This window comes from Dreissena polymorpha, chromosome 5 (assembly GCF_020536995.1).
Source record: "Dreissena polymorpha isolate Duluth1 chromosome 5, UMN_Dpol_1.0, whole genome shotgun sequence".
Classification (NCBI taxonomy): Eukaryota; Metazoa; Mollusca; class Bivalvia; order Myida; family Dreissenidae; genus Dreissena; species Dreissena polymorpha.
In genome coordinates, this window is record NC_068359.1 from 120,402,638 (window position 1) to 120,419,946 (window position 17,309).

Here is a 17,309-nt window from a genome sequence, read left to right on the forward strand (position 1 = left end):
GTTTCCTCAATATTATGAGTCGTGTTTTGAGAAAACTGGGCATAATGCATGTGCGTAAAGTGTCGTCCCAGAATAGCCTGTGCAGTCCGCACAGGCTAATAAGGGACGACACTTTCCGCTTTTGACATTTTTTGTTTCAATGAAGTCTCTTCTTAGCAAAAATCCACTTTAGGCGGAAAGTGTCGTCCCTGATTAACCTGTGCGTAATGCACAGGCTAATCTGGGACGACAATTTACGCACATTAATCATGCCCAGTTTTCTCAGAACAATACACTTATTATCACCGCACTTCTGTGTTACACTCGACATACTATTTTATTTTATACTATTTTATCCATTATATCGTCAATGCAATCAACACCAATAAAGCCCTTAGCATGGTATCAAATGTAACAAATAATTCACCAACGATCACTTGATGTCTTTCAGGAACCTCGAAGTCAAGGCAACGGATTCTCCAAAGCTGGCAATCTGAGGCAACGGAAGACGCCTGCCAACCTGAACAACTCTGTAACCATGGACGTAGACGTTGACAGCGATCTACAGTGTCCAATATGTCTGGAACTGTACACGTATCCCATCATCCTGCCATGCTCGCACGTGCTTTGTCGCTCTCCGTGCGCGGAACATTTGTTCGATTTCAATTTTATCCGATGTCCGGTGTGCCGGGATAACTGCTACGTCAGTGGCGGTATATCGAGTCTACCACGAGTTATTGCCCTTGAGAATATCATCGAACGATACAAAAAAGAGCAAAAGAAAGACAAATCGGAAGTGGCGAAATCTTCTGCTTCTCCACAGCCAAAGCAGACGGCAGTTCAGGCTGCTTCCAATGGATCTAATGAGGATTTAGCCAAATCTTTGACTTTATTAAACAACAGTGTAACTGCATTAACATCACTTGCATCTTCATTCAAAACATCAGAGTCGGACGTAAAATGTCAACATTGTAAAAGTGCTACGGTAAAACGCGCCAAAAAGTTTTGCACAACATGTCGTAAATTTTTCTGCGCGACCTGTTTACGATTGTCGCATCCGAATAAGGAACCCTTCATTAACCACGAATTCGTGGATCCAGGCTCCGACAGAGCCGCTTCCGTTTCCGACCATGTAAAAGCCACCGGAAGTGCTAAAGTCGGAATCTCGAATCCTTCTTCAACGATGAAATTTATCGTGGACGCCTATTGTATGTTGTGTACTCAGCCGTTTATCTCGAGTTCCGACGAAGGTATTATACACACCGGACATCCGGTTGTGCCAGTTGAACAGGCGTACCGAGAATTTAAGGTAAAATTTGCGCACCATCTTCTCTTTGAAAATTTATATGCATTCTAAAACCAGCCAGGTTTTATGTGATCGGATAGTAAATAGTTAGAAACGCACTATTTAAGATGCGTATTCCTTGTTCCACACAAGAAGGGACATTCTTGGAGTCTAAAATCCCTCACATGATTTTGATCAATTCAATCCTGAAAAAGCTCATATACAAGCTACAGTTTCTGAACTCTTACACGTTTGTCAGGGGTACATCAGTCTGCTAATGATACTTGATGATTATAATTATTTTTACACAATATTAAGCCGCTTTTAACGTCAAATACAGTAAACAATTATCGCCATGGGTCGGAAAGGTCAACCGCCAAGTAGAAGCATGTACATGTACATATCGTAATTTGTGCAATAGTATTAATCCTACCCATGTTTACTCCAGACATGCATGGAGGACAATAGGGAGAAGCTGGTGGACAGTCAGTCGAAGGTCATGACGACCTTGAAGAACCTCAAGGACGGACTCAAGGACGTACAGGTACGTATTGACTGGTCATCATATGAGCCGCGTACAGGGGAAACTAGGCTTAAAGCATGTGCGTAACGTTTCGTCCCAGTTTTTAGTTTAGCCTGTGCGGAATGAACATGGTCGACACTTTCCGCTTTTATTTAATTTTACGTTTAAAGAACGTCTTTTCTTAGCGAAAATTACGTTTAAGTTGAAATTGTCGTCAACGATTTGCCTGTGCGGATTTCACGGCCTCATCTGGGTTGACATTTAAAGCTCGTGCATTAACCCTTTCAGTGCGGGAACCGAATTTTGAAGGCCTTTGCAAACAGTTTGGATCCAGATGAGACGCCACACAACGTGGCGTCTCATCAGGATCCAAACTGTTTGCTATTCTGATAATATTCTTTGAAAAAAATCGAAGAAAATGCTAATTTTAGAAATTCAGCAGACGACATTTTAGCAGACGACAAATTTCCCAGCATGCAAAGGGTTAAAGCTCGTGCATTAAGAACAGTTTTCAAAGAACGAGGCTCACTTATGGTTAGTGTCTTCCGGCGAAATGTCCATCTCAGGGTTTAATACCTTTCTCAGTAACCAAAGGAATGATCGAGATTTTATTTGCCAGTCGACTAGAATGAAAACAGTTTGATTTGGCTTATTTGAAAGAAATCCCACGAACAATTCTTTGACACTAATTTCACACTAGCTGTAAACCATACATAAATACTTATTTTTAATGTTTTAACTAATATTTGACTTATACTTGTTTCGATCCATATATCAACATGTGCATTTAAACGCACTTATATTGCAACACTCTAAGTATGCTTATTTTTCAATAAGTCAATGTATAACTCCTATTTATAGTTAAATATTAATAATAGTGCAATCTAGTGTTTCGCGGGGAGCAATGCTAGAGGCATAACATGGATTGACATAGTAAAAATGTATAAGCGAACAAGCTATTTATATAAATGACAAGACTAAATTTCCGATATGTAATGGAATTTCACAACACATGACCTCATGCCAATGCAGCACGTGCTCGCGCGGCGTCGCGACGAGATCAACATGCAGTGCGACGCTCTCCTGGCGGAAGTGGAGAACAAGCGCAGCTACTTCCTGTGCGACCTTGAGTATGAGGAGAGGATCCACCAGACCGGACTCGAGGACAGCATCAAGACGCTCGAGAAGGTTCTCGGCGCGTCCCAGGGTCTTCAGAGTTACGTCAATGACGTCATGACGTCGGATAAGGTTCCCTTCCTTGAGGTACGTATGTGTTATGTGGTTGCATGGACTTTTTACTTTAAACAGTATGTGGTAGTATTGTATTTTTAACTCAATACGCGCCTTTGGGGAATCTTTGTTTAAGCTTAACTAAAAAACATCACATTTAAATGTTCTTTTCGAATTTTTAAGTTTTCTTTTTTTCAAGGGTGAAATTAATAGCCATCATTAATTTTTACTATTAAGTGTTTGTTTTAAACATTTATATGTTTAAAACGCATGATCACAGATTGGCATGAGATTTGTTGAATGTTATAAATTACAGAAATATCTTGAAGTTTTCTTTTCAAGTTGATGTCTGAAGGATATTTATAAATATGTTCACTGATCACATGTTTTTGAAAGATCTAAATCTCCTTTTTCTGGATGGCTCTCTTTTTAACCCAACCAGTTGTTGATTCTTTTTTCAATCAACCTTCCCTATCTTGTGGATGATGTTATCAATTTCACTAATGATGGATACGGTGTTAACGAAAAAAAACGTACTTTTCTTTTCGATCACAATAAATTATAAAAAAAATACCTTTCTTTTTTTACTCAATAATTAATTGTTTCGGGTATTTCGTGTTTTGTAATAAAACGGCTAAACAAATCGTAAATCTGGTAAAAATAGCAATAAAAGAGGTATCAGTTTCAATTTCAATTTCATACATTTAGTTTTCTCAATTTTATTTCAGGTAGCGAACACACTCAATGACAGGTATATTTTAACTTTTGTATTTCTATATATGGAACTTTTGTATTAACTATATGTACATGTAAAAAGGGAAACAATGTTAAACGCGATAATAATTCAAATGATATGGAACAAAAAGTATATTCCGATAAAAGTAACCAGTTTTTCAAACATTTTTCAAAAAAATGTACACATATAATAACTTAAGTGTACACTTGCAGGATCGTCAAAGCGTCTGTTGACTGTGAGAATGCGTCCGGTGCGCAGGGGCCGGATATGGAAGTGATACACGGGAAAGTTGTTGACTGCAGACGTGAAAAAGTCATATTGCGCGAACTTAGTTTTTTGTGTCGTAAGTTGCTTTTGATTTGATTTGAAACATTCTACGCTACATAATTATGTGTAAAGTTGTTTTACACTATACACATGTATTGCACAATGTTATCATTCTGTAAATACTACATCTCACTGCATTAAGGTAAGCTATGAAATAGCAAATTAATTATCCATTATTGACCACGTCCATACACAAACACATGTGCTGCGAAACATATGAAACAATCCATGCGTAAAATTTATTGATGTGATGGAGTTCACGAGCACCAGGTCAATATTGTCGACATATCTTAAAATATTTAAGTAATAGAACAATGTGGGTATTACCACGAAAGTAAAACTTCCCCAAAGCTATTGTTTAAGAGTCATTTCCGAATGCACACAGTGCGGAGTGTGAAAATCGCATCCAATATCCACGTTCTCGGATGTTAAAATAGTTCCAACGCTAGACGCGTTGTGTTCAAGTTAGATCGAAACTGTGACCTTAAAGTGATAGTATGTGTTACCACTACTCCATAGATCCGCTCAAAATCAGCCTCATCGATATTTGTTTAAGGGTCTATTATACCCACTTGCGCCTATTTGCAGATCGAGTTTTAGCGTCAATTATACGCACATTTGTCTATGTGTAGCCCCAGTTTATGCGTCACGTATGTCTATATATAGCTCCATCGACGCCTATCGTTGACGTGACCCGTTGCTCCCGCAGTGAGAACGTCGTGGTGTTGGCTCTGTGCCCCCCGAGCAGCGTCCACGAGGTGGTGGACCAGTATGAGGTGCACTTCTGCTCAGAGGAACAGAAGAACATCCAGCTAGAGGTAACATCTTATAACTTGACTCGAATGTATGACTTACAGACCTGATCCCAGTATCGTATTCCATTGTTATGCTCAACAAAGAAAATGAGATTTTAAAATGTCAACGCACAAACAATCGCAAATCTCAGGTATAAGAATATGCAGATATTCTTTTTAAAAACTCAGGATTGAGTCAAACACACAACTGGAAAAAACATGTGGGGACACCAAATTGAGTATGTGGCTCAAACTCATCTCAAAAATTGAATCAGAATATTGACTTAAGTATGTTCGTGATATTAGGCCATGGAATTTAAATAACCTTTCCTCGGCCAGTTATCGCTCGTAAATTTACATTTTATTTTAAAGAAGAGAAGTTTAACTGATTACTTACGAAGGTTTATGAAAAAGGGTGAACATGGCAATAGAGACAGTTCCTGTTAATAATGCGGGTTATCGTTGTATTTATACAAAGTTAGTCGCTACTCCAGTGCAAATCGATTCAGCCGGTTTCGACAATTAAAGCGTTCATCAAGTATGTTTCTTTGCCTCGTATTAACCCATTCATGCCTAGCGTCCTGAAAAAAGGACATTGCAAACAGCGTAGACCCAGAAGAGACGCCGCATAATGCGGCGTCTCATCTGGGTCTGCGCTGTTTGCTTAAAGGAATTTCTGTGAGAAAATATCTAAATATAGAAAAAAGTATACCAGACACCCCTAATTTTGGAAATAAATTGATCCAATTTAAAAGGATGGGAGAGTCCACTAGGCATAAATGGGTTAAAGATGCTTGCCACTCATTTACATCTTGCTTAAGGCCGTGCAATTTGGTAATAAATAATCCAATAAAACAAGTAAAACATCATGTCGACATTTACTGTTGACCACTTACATTATACTTGTCCATATAGGTCGGCAAGATATTTAGTGTTATTGGAAAATTCTTTGGACTTTGGCGTCGGCAATTTTATTTCTGTTTGATTCGCGGATCGGTCAAAAAGACTTGGGCTGTGCTCTGTCGGACCGTATTTGGTACAAAAACGAATATGGTACATTTGTACCATATTCGGCCGAATATGGTACAAATGTACCATACTCGGACCGAAGATGGTACAATTTTCGACCGAATATGGTACAAACATTGTACCATATTCGGTTGGAATAAGTTTTTCTATGCTCGCCAAAACGTATTTGGTACATACCAAAAAAACTCATAAAAATGAAAATGGCCTACGTATATGGTACATAAATTATGTATTTCTTAATAAATGAAATAGTCTGCCGATGTGTAAACTTTTTTTCAAACTCAAATACATTGTATTAACCTAATATTGGAAGTGACAAAAGTATCATCATCATCATCATCATCATCATCATCATCATCATCATCGTCGTCGTCGTCGTCGTCGTCGTCGTCGTCGTCGTAACTAGCAGTAACAGAAACAGCTAACCTAACCACACTTTACATGGATTTTGCTGGTTGTGTAACTGTTTCGCCGGCTAGCTCAGTCGGTTGCGCGTCAGATTGGTTCGATTCCCGGGCGGGCCAGATACTTTCGTGGAGATCATTAATAGCAATTTTCAAATTTTTAAAACTTTTTTTTTCGAAAGTGTATTTTCACCAAAATCCGATTTAAGAGATTTTGAGCTCTTTTAAATGAATATATCTCTCCAAAAATAAGGATGTTTGACTGGCTGCTTTAGACAGGTGTGACTGTATTCCTAAACATTACTTTGTAAAGTTGATTTGTCGTTCCGACGTCATATTGCTGAGAAGCCGACAAAGCTTTGAAGTTTCCGATTTTTTCTTTGATAACGTGCCGCTTTAAAAAGGAGGGAATTTTGCACACGAGTCTTACTCAGAAGTCAGTAACCATATTTGACTTGGCGGTCGGCAAGAAAAGTTGTGATTTTCGACTAGAAAGAATTGAAATCCAAACTTTCTTCAAACTTCAAAAGAATTCTTGACAGTAAGTACTGTACATAATTTTAATTTTCAGTTGTCTTAATATGCATTGATGTTTTAACATGCATTGATTTTTATGTTTTATGCCCCCCCCCCCCCTCAGAGTGCATTTGCAGTTGTCCGTCCGTCTATCCAATTGTCCGTGGCATTCCTTCCGGGTGCGTAACTCCTAAACTGCTAAAATATTTAAGCTACAGTCATTTTTTCGAAAGTGTATTTTCCACCAAAATCAGATCGAGCTCCTGTAATCTGTAGATTTGAACATTTTAAATTTTATGGAGTTTATAGGTCTTTGACCTTCGAACCCTGCCTAGTCGTGACTTCTGGTGAGCGACCTAGGCCCCCAGGGCCCCTTCTTTATATCCCTTCCATCCACGTAGCATTGGTTTCTACAGACCGTTTGTCCGTTGACCGCCATAAGTTTGCCCGCTATTTTTCCCCTGAATTTGAATTCGGTTGGATTTCAATGAAACTTTACATGAAGTACTTGCTACTTTCATTGCGCATATTGCCCGGAAGTTCGGATTGTAAATTTTAGCGGAGCTATCAGACGAGTGATTTTAGCTCAGCTCATGTCGTGAGACATTCGTTTTCGACACGCGGTGTTCAATACAAGCTCTATTAACTAATGAAGTATAAATGTATAATAACTTATTATATTATTTCAGATGAAGGAAGCAATTAGGAGAAAAAGGAAGCAATTAGGGTGCTTGCCCAGGTCGAAGTACGACATTATTGTCAGATGTTTAAACGGATCGTTCGATGTCCCTGTGAAGAAACGGACACCTGAAGAGAATAATTGTTTGGCCATGATTAGAAAACGTAAGGACTTCGAGCTTGGTGACCGGGGTTCTTTATTGTGTGGCGGAAAGCAAGTCCTTGTGAAAGAAGATCTTCCTAGATTTGTTGAGAAGATGTTCATGGAAAACAAAGGATGTGGAGCAAGGGTTATTTACAACAAACTGAAAGTAAATTACACGGGGTTCTCGGAACAAGCTATCCTTGAAATACTGTACAATAGCAAGTATTACCATGAGAAGTATCCGAGATTTACAAACAAGCCAAAGCCAAAGACAATTACAGAAGAGGAACCAGGCAAAAGATGGCAGATTGACATAATTAACATGAAAAATCAAAGTGTTAGCTACAAGGGGTCCACATACAGTTATATTCTACAAGTCGTGGACGTTTATTCTAGGTACGTTATGCCAAAACCCCTGAAAACGAAGAGTTCGCGTGAAGTTGCAAAGGCATTAGAGGACGTGTTGATGGTTAACCTTGCCCCTGACATCATCCAATGTGACAACGGACTGGAATTTAAAGGCCCTAGTATGAAACTTTTGTTGAACAAGTACAACATCAAAATGATCAATAGTAGGCCGTATCATCCTCAATCACAGGGCAAGTGTGAAAGGTCAAACAGTGTTATAAAGGCCAAGATTCTATTTGCAACAAAAAGTAAACGTGGATTTAACTGGGTCGAAGGGCTTCAAGATTTAGCCTATGCCATAAACACAAGTTTCAAACGAGTTCTTGGGGGTCTCACGCCCTTTGAAGCCTACTACGGAAGAAGTCATGTTTTTACCAAAGAACGTCATAGTTCTCGTGAAATAAAGAAAACCATACGGCGAGCAAATAAAAAGGCTTACAGGTCGCTGTTGAAAAACGCAACTTCCCCAAGCAAGTACAAAGTAGGAGAGACAGTATTAATTCGCTATCCCTTTCGAAAATCCAGGGTGCCAACCAAAAGATATGTTATCGAAGGCAAGGTAGAAAAAGTAAAACGAAATGGTGTTTATATCGTGTCATTTCAAGTACCGAACAAACCCGAACTTGGATTCGTAAGCAAATCGGTTGGGGTCGAAAACATGACTAGCCTAACTGTTGCGTTAGAGAAACAACGAAAAATTAAAAAACATTCATTAAAACAGAACCGCTCAGAGAAACAAAATCACAGAACTAAGTACTATCATGTTTTAACACACCATGAAAATCTGCAGTTGTTGGATGGGGTGAATATTGCCATGGACCCAAATCCGGATGGAAATTGTCAATTTGCTGCTATATCGCATCAACTTGGTAAAATTGGTATATACAAAGACGTAGATGCTTTACGTAAGGAAGCAGTCCATCACATTGTAGAAAACAGATATTTCTATGAAACTTTTGTCTATGATGAAACATTTGATGAATACGTTAAGAATATGTCTAAGAATGGGACATACGGCGACAACCTCACGCTCATTGCACTTATGAGAGAATATAATTTGCAGTGCCTGGTAGTTTCTACCCGAGGACTAGAACACTCATCAATTGTGTCAGCAGATGGAAAGTTCGATGGTGATGTTGGAACAATTGCATTGGGGTATTTCCCAGAAGGATTTGGCATGCATTACGTTAGTATCCGTATCAATCAACGCGTGTACAAGGACATAATATCACGCTTAGAACAGTCGTATGACAACGGTGACTCTGGCGACAGCGCTGCGTCTGGCGACAACGCTGCGTCAGGCGACAACGCTGCGTCTGGCGACAACGGTGACTCTGGCGACAACGGTGACTCCGGCGACACCGCTGCGTCTGGCGACAACACTGCATCTGGCGACAACGCTGCGTCTGGCGACAACGGTGACTCTTGCGACAACGGTGACTCCGGCGACAACGGTGACTCCAGCGACAACGGTGACTCCGGCGACAACGGTGACTCCGGCGACAACGCTGCGTCTGGCGACAACGGTGACTCCGGCGACAACGCTGCGTCTGGCGACAACACTGCATCTGGCGACAACGCTGCGTCTGGCGACAACGGTGACTCTTGCGACAACGGTGACTCCGGCGACAACGGTGACTCCAGCGACAACGGTGACTCCGGCGACAACGGTGACTCCGGCGACAACGCTGCGTCTGGCGACAACGGTGACTCCGGCGACAACGGTGACTCTGGCGACAACGGTGACGTCTCTGTGTGTTCAGCCCTGAAAGAGCTTCAAGATATGATAAACAATAGGAGGGCACAGAAGCGAACGACTTTTCCATTTCTGATGTTACCACTTCACATTCAAGTTGAAATTTTTAAGTTCTGCATACAATCAAACCCGTCAATCCAGTTTGTGTTGGCGAAGGTCGGCAAACCCTTTAGAGATTTAATAATATCAATGAGTTTGCAAACACCTAGAATTTACATTCGGCCGGATATTGGACTAGATACTAGTAACAGAAATCCTGTTAGCGTTCGTTTCCTATTAACAAGAGCGGGCAGAAACAGCGGTCTTATTTCGGCAATAAAAGAAATCATCAAGGGGCCAAAATGGGCAAACGCATGGCTGCGTTTGCGTGTTAGTGGAATCGGTTGGTATGATATCATAGATGTCATGTACAGACATTACAGGTGAAATATACATGTATATCGGTGTTTGGAAACCTGTTATGTTATTTTTGTGATTGATGATTATGTTCTTCTACCGGAAATTTGTTGTCATTTGCTCATTTACTGGTAACTTTTTACGAAGCACATTTGGGATATTTTGGCTGCTACTAAAATGAATGTATATATGTATATTATGTCCTGTCAAAATGCTACAGTTGGATTAAAATTTAAATGCTGTTCTATGTTCTTCAATATTACTTTGAAAAATCCTGTCAGTATACCAATAAATGAAAAAAGTACAAGTTTGTTGAATCTCTTGAATGAAACAAATTATAAAATACAAAATGTAAAATGAATATGTGATGATGATGATGACAAAACATTTGTGATGATGATGATGGTAAAAAAATTGTGATGATGATGGTGGTGGTGATGATGATGACAGTGGTTATGATGATTGGGGTTTGATGATTGTGGTGATGATGATGATGATGATGATAATGATGATGATGATGATGATAACAAACGTTTTGGGATGATGATGACAGCGATGTTTATCGGACGATGATGATGGTTATAATGATGATGATAAGTTTTTAGATGATGATGACGGCGATGTTTATCGGCCGACGATGATGATAATGATGATATGATAACAAAATATTTGTGATGATGATGATGGCGATGTTTATTGGCCGATGATGATGATGATATTCTCATCGTCGTCATCATCATCACAACATCCTCATTATCGACCGAAAACATCGCTGTCATTATCATCACAAAAAAAACTTTTGTGATCACCATTACGATCATGATAATGGATATGATGATGTTGGTTTTGATGGTGATGATGATGGTGGTGTTGGTAAAGATAACAACGATGATGATCATTGGGGTGTTGATAATTGATGTGATGATGATGATGATGATGATGATGATGATGATGATGATGATGATGATGATGATGAGATAACGATGATGATGATGATGATGATGATGATGATGAGATAACGATGATGATGATGATGATGATTACGATGATGAGTGTGTATCATATTCGGAACGAATGTGGTACATTTTTCATCCGAATATGGTACAAGTTTGTACCATATTCGGTCAGGCATTTTACCCCAAAACTGCAGATACGTATATGGTACAATTAGACAGTTGTACCATATTCGGCCGAATATGGTACAAACTTGTACCATATTCGTTTTTGTACCAAATACGGTCCGACAGTGCTCTGTGAAAGAAGGTTTAATGCTGGTTACGATCATGCATTAAACCCTTTTTTCACAGAGCACGGCCCACTTGATTGAGTTTTCGTTTTATCTCACACATTTAATCGAGCGTCTCATTCACTATCGCCGTTTTTGTTCTAGGAAACGGTGGTAGTGAAAAACTGCGTCGAGGACAGCTGCTCCACGAAGATCTCCGCGAACGCTTCCGGAATATTGGTGCTTTTACTGGAGAATCTGTGTCGCTCCACGACCTACTACTTCTGCCTGAGCTCCGGAAATGCTGCCGGGAGGTCTGGAAGTTCCGAGGTCGTCCAGTGCACCACCCTAGCCGAGGGAGAGAATGTCATACCTGGTAAGATATGACATACCCTGATCACAGAACGTGTGGGAGACATAACGTGCAAGTTATTTTAAATTTAATAACAAATCAAGGACCAGTGAATTATGTTCAAATGCATTTTTTGTTTCTTTGGATTTGCACTCCTCTGTTATTATGTCGTTTTTGCAGATTGGAAAAAATGAAACATACATACACATCCTTTACCAACCTAACAGACGTAACGTTTGTCTCCATTAAATTGCATGTATATTCAATTACATTTAACGCACCATAGTTTTATTAAATACATCTTTATAAATCTTAAAGGCAGGCTTTTTAATTTGTAAACCAAGTTATTCGGCATACGATTCATAAATCAAATAAACTCTAACGTATTTCAGCGCCTGTGATTATCGAGCGGCTCTGCAAGCGTTTCACGTCTTCTATTCAAATCTTCTCGTCCAGTCCCGTGGATGTCGCCTCGGAGCAGAAAATCTCGCATTTCCTGTTATATCGACAATCGCCCCAAAACCGGGTTTGGAAGTGCATTTCTATGTACGGGCGGGAAGATCATCGGGTTTTCGGACTAGAGCCGAATTCGGAATACGAGTTTGTGATATTGGCGTATAATTTGCGTGGCGAATGTAGACTGTCGAACAAAGTAGTTCTAGAGACGACCTCGTCCGCTGCAGGGTTTTAAGATAATATCATATATATAAGAAACATTTTTGAATAATTGTTCAGTTAAGTAGTTCCTGAAAAAAAATGCCGTTCAATGATAGTGTGAAAACAAATATTGAAGTGCTCAAAATGTCACGGTAATATATATGTGTATGCCTCTGTCTGTAGAAGTCGGCGTATCAAAGTCGCTTTTTCCGTCTGTCTGTGCGTCTGTGTAAAACAGTTCGCACAAATGTCAACCTTCACAAGATGATGTGTCACGTGTAACACTCGTCTCTCAACCACAAATGTCAAGGTCACACGAAGAGGACAAAGAGGACACGAAGAAGTCAAAGGTCAATTTTCACTATGAAGCAGCTTTCTGTAACATTTTTTAGAAAAAAAAGAAAATGGGTGCATCTGTTCCCGATGGACACATGTCTTGTTTAACAATATTTTGAACGACATATCATAACGTCACAGCCCATCGATTGCTTTAGATAATCAGCGCGTTCCGATAAAAACAATTGCGTATGACAGGAACCAATGTGAATACGACATGGGCATTACTGAAGAGGGGACGAATATTGGTTTGGCTGTTCTTTTGAATCTCCGCTTTTTATGTGCGTTTTGTGAGGTATTGGTGTTTACTGTATTATATTCATACTTACAAAGTATTGACATCCAAATTTTATTGGATACAGTACATTTTATGCTGTGCCTGCCACTATTATAAACTTGGTGCTTAGTTATAAATATTATAAGGAATTGTTGTTATTTAATCCGTCCGTCATTCTTGTTTTATTACCTCTAACTTTATTTGAATATAGTGTATACATCATTATTACAAATGTCTTATTAACAGTTAGTCGTAAACAACTCATTATTGTGATATTGCTCGATGTAACGATTAAGCATTAAGGGTGTAGATTCGGGAAATATTATCAAGAAACAAACTCGTGGTGATATAAGTTTCATAATAATTCGGTTGAGATGTATGAATAATAATATTAGCATTGTGAGTTACACATTGTTGTTAGTCATGTTTAAGATAGGAACTGTTCAGAAAGACAACTGAAGACGTTTGGAAGTTTATCCCTGCCTGATGTTACCGCCCCCCCCCCCACACACACACACACGCGCACGCGCGCGCTTCTAACTGCATGTCTTATATACTCTGTTGCTATACATTTCTCAATGTTAAATTCCATGACCGCACTTCAATTTTTAGCTGAACTCGTTTTTATGGTCATTTTATTTCTAAATAATTGTCACGAGAGACTTGGTAAAACGTACTGTGATATCACATATTAAATAGTTTTACACATTATGCATGTAGCAGATGTAGATAGAATATTTATTTAATTTATGTTAGAAGGTATACTGTTTATGACTGAATATTTATATCGTTTTATCAGCGTGCTTGATCTTTTGCCTCATAAAATCAGTATTTTTCTGTTTGTCTGTACGCCTGCGTCCACATCCACTAAGCTAGTCAGTGTAGAAGCACATTGTCATTTTTATAATGTGAGCTTCATATGCCTATGGGATTTTTTGAATATTTAAAACAATTCAAATCTGTGTGCATTTTGGTTCTGTTTCTTAAACAGCACAGTGTATGTGTAAGTGTGTGTGAATGCTATTCAGCAACCAAAACTGATTTGTATTATATGTAATAATTTAAATAAATCAAATCACAGTACAAAAATACAAACGAATTCTATATTTAATGGACGTAATCAACATGTATTTACTATATTTTAATAACATACACTTTTATATAGTAATCTATGATTGGAGGAATCTGAATTGCCAATATCTGAATTGCCAATTGCTTGTATTTTTCCAAATAAATGTTATTTTGTATCGCTTACGTACATGTTTACTTCGATGTGAGCTGTTTGAAATCGAAACAAAAAATCGAAATATTTGTTTTATGAAACACATGTTTGTATGAGATGTATATGTACCGACATTGCAGTTCAAAGTATCTCAAATGTCGCCGTTTTCTATTAGAGATTTGGATCCCATGCACGTGTTTTGTTTGTTTTGTGTTTTGTTATATCACATACCACATAGTTTATAGGAGGTGTAATAATGTTTTGATGTTATTTCGTGATATGGGCGGTGCTTTGTGAAAATGGGGTTTAATGCATGTGCGTAAAATGTCGCCTCATATTAGCCTGTGCAGTCCGCACAGGAGAATCAGGGATGACACTGTCAGCTTTTATGATATTTTTCGTTGTAATTAAGTATTTTCTTAGCAAAATTCAAGTTCAGACGGAACGCGTCGCCCCTGATTAGCCTGTGCGGACTGCACAGGTAATCTGTAACGTCACTTTACGCACATGCATTGAAACCCCTTTTCACAGAGCGCGGCTCATTTATAAATGTCACCCACAGATCTTGCTCGAAAAGTTTGTGCCATTGTAGATGTTTTTAATAAATCTGAAAAAAGTCTCTGTTATTTTACGTTATATTTCATTAACAGAACTAAATAAAGCAAATATGTTTTATTGTATGATTAATGAAGAGTCTATCAGAAACCCAAACCGCAGGTTTTCAGTGTATTTCATGAAATGATAACACATAAATACATAACTGTTAAAATATTGTTCGAAAATCTAAAAGCAAATCGCATTTTATTTGTTAACTGGTATTTTAACTGATGAAATGCCATGACCGATTGATGTATGCATCTGTTGACCTATTTCCAAGCATACACAGTGAGTTCGCTGCGGCGTAGTGGATATGGTGTCCACCTAGCAAACAGGAGGTCGTTAATTCGAATCCAATTGTGGGAGCGTTTTTAGATTCCCATCCCCCCAAAATCACAAAATTCGTGTTCTACCAAGGCATTAGTTTTAGGCTGTCAATTGTAAAGAGCTTAAATAAACGGGTTTGAAGTTAACACATATTAGAGCAATGCAAATAAAAATAGGGCTCTTCTAAACTGCTAAACTGAACCGCTAACGCATCATTAAAACACCGTTGCAATCCAATCACCAATCAGTAGCAGAAAGATTGTAAACTAATTGCTTTATTCTTGTATTCTCTAGCTTTTATTTTACGGTAGGACAGATGGAAAAGAATTATATTACGACTGATTCCTACAGTACCTATTAAATCGTCGTTCAATTTGGTTGACATAGGCGGTCGTTTATCATATAAAAGTTCAGTTTTCGAATCAGTCCGCGATCAAAACTTTAATGATGACTTAAAAAATAATGTCAAAGGATGTTCCCCACCCAACTCTCAGGCTTTTGAAAGACGACACTATTGCCAAAATTTCACATTTAAAAAAGAGATTTCAAAACAAACACACGTTGTCCAATCATATATTAATGGTCACTGTTGAAGGCCGAACCGTTCCCTCCAAGTAATGATCTGTAGGGGAAAGGTATGTTACCCGTGCAATTAACATCAATAATGACATATTAACTGATTATGTAAACCGTATCAAACGTATAGGTGTAGTATGATTTTGGCAACATCAACTGCTGGTGGAATTTTTATTTTGAAACCGGGAACAATCCCCTGCGTAAGTGCGGTTGTAAAGATGGTCGATATAGCACTCTTGTACTAGAAACATGCTGATATGTGCATTAAAGTTCTCTTAACCAGCTTTGCCATTAAATGTGATCTGGTGTCATGCCTTGTCATTGCCTAACCTTTTCTGACATTTAGATTGTTCAAATGCTCCGATTTCAGCATACATTTTGACTTCGTTACTTGCATATATGAGTTCTGTAACTTAAGGTCTTTCAGCTCTAAAATATTTTGCGTCAAATATAGATTAAGATTTTCCGTAATGTCGATTGGTATTTGTTGCACTGCACACTCTCATGTGAATTTACCATTATATGTGTGACTTTTAATTTGAGTATACATGTATTCGATGTGTAAAACACATTCACATATAATAAGCTCGATAGTGTGAATAATTTATTTAATTTTCTATTGAAAACAGACATTTAATTTTACAAAATGTGTTGTAGTATTTGAAGTTTAGATAGAAAATTCGAAATCAAATTGTATATGATATTTCACTGCGAAAATGAGAATGACAAACTGTTGTCGAAACATTATTTAATTGTATCTGTACACAAATGTGTTAAAAAAAATGAAGTGTGACCTACCATGTGACGACGACGTATGAAGTGACAGCAATTATAGCAGTTGTGATCAGACCACCGGCCAAGATCCCCAAAATGGGACAGACTGAAATAAAAAAAACAGGGCCTGTTCTACACTTGTACATTATATACTAGAAGTAAGCATTGACGTAACATTGCCGCCGTATAGTTTAATTGCCCATGTTATCAAATTAACTTCAGAGTATTTTATATAAAATTACTGTATTTGGTTACCATATTTGTGCTTCATACAATATCATATGCATGCATTTTCACTATGAATTTCAACGGATGCCACAATTCATATCAAGATATCTGTATAGTATATCCGGATTATTAACCATGCGGACAGCGCAGTTCCAGACCAGTTTGCGCATCCGCAAGTCTTGTCAAAATCTACGCTCTCCGCTAACGAGACCACAATTTGTTTCGTGAATTTACTACATTATATCTACGTTTATTTAAATGCATCGTTCGTTGTATCGGTTTGTTCATCTTGATGCCAGTCGTCTAAAGGTTCCGTTGCGTTTTGGGTTGCTAATTCTCGAGTTTTGCACCTGCTTGAAATTAGCCATTGCAGGGTAACACTACTTCGTCATTCGTCCAGGTATGTCCGACGTCTTGCATATCAACATAATGTGACGTCATATGTTCACTCCATCCATGGTTTAAATATACTGATGCAGACCAGACGGATGTGATGTAATTGGCTTTGCTCCAGTAAGTAGGTATGTTGTTT

The 17,309-nt window shown here is 38.5% G+C and overlaps 1 protein-coding gene across 1 annotated transcript in view; it reads left to right on the top strand.

Annotated features, from left to right (window-relative positions):
• The window catches only part of LOC127831926 (E3 ubiquitin-protein ligase Midline-1-like), a 31,751-nt gene extending 16,857 nt beyond the window's left edge, over positions 1-14,894 (top strand). The window contains exons 2-9 of the mRNA XM_052357007.1: positions 431-1,288; positions 1,713-1,808; positions 2,820-3,050; positions 3,746-3,768; positions 3,966-4,096; positions 4,747-4,898; positions 11,597-11,807; positions 12,176-14,894. Of these exons, the coding sequence (XP_052212967.1) occupies positions 431-1,288; positions 1,713-1,808; positions 2,820-3,050; positions 3,746-3,768; positions 3,966-4,096; positions 4,747-4,898; positions 11,597-11,807; positions 12,176-12,474 (2,001 nt within the window). The 3' untranslated portion in view covers positions 12,475-14,894. The remainder of the gene's footprint in view (positions 1-430; positions 1,289-1,712; positions 1,809-2,819; positions 3,051-3,745; positions 3,769-3,965; positions 4,097-4,746; positions 4,899-11,596; positions 11,808-12,175) is intronic.
• The last annotated feature ends 2,415 nt before the right edge of the window (positions 14,895-17,309 follow it).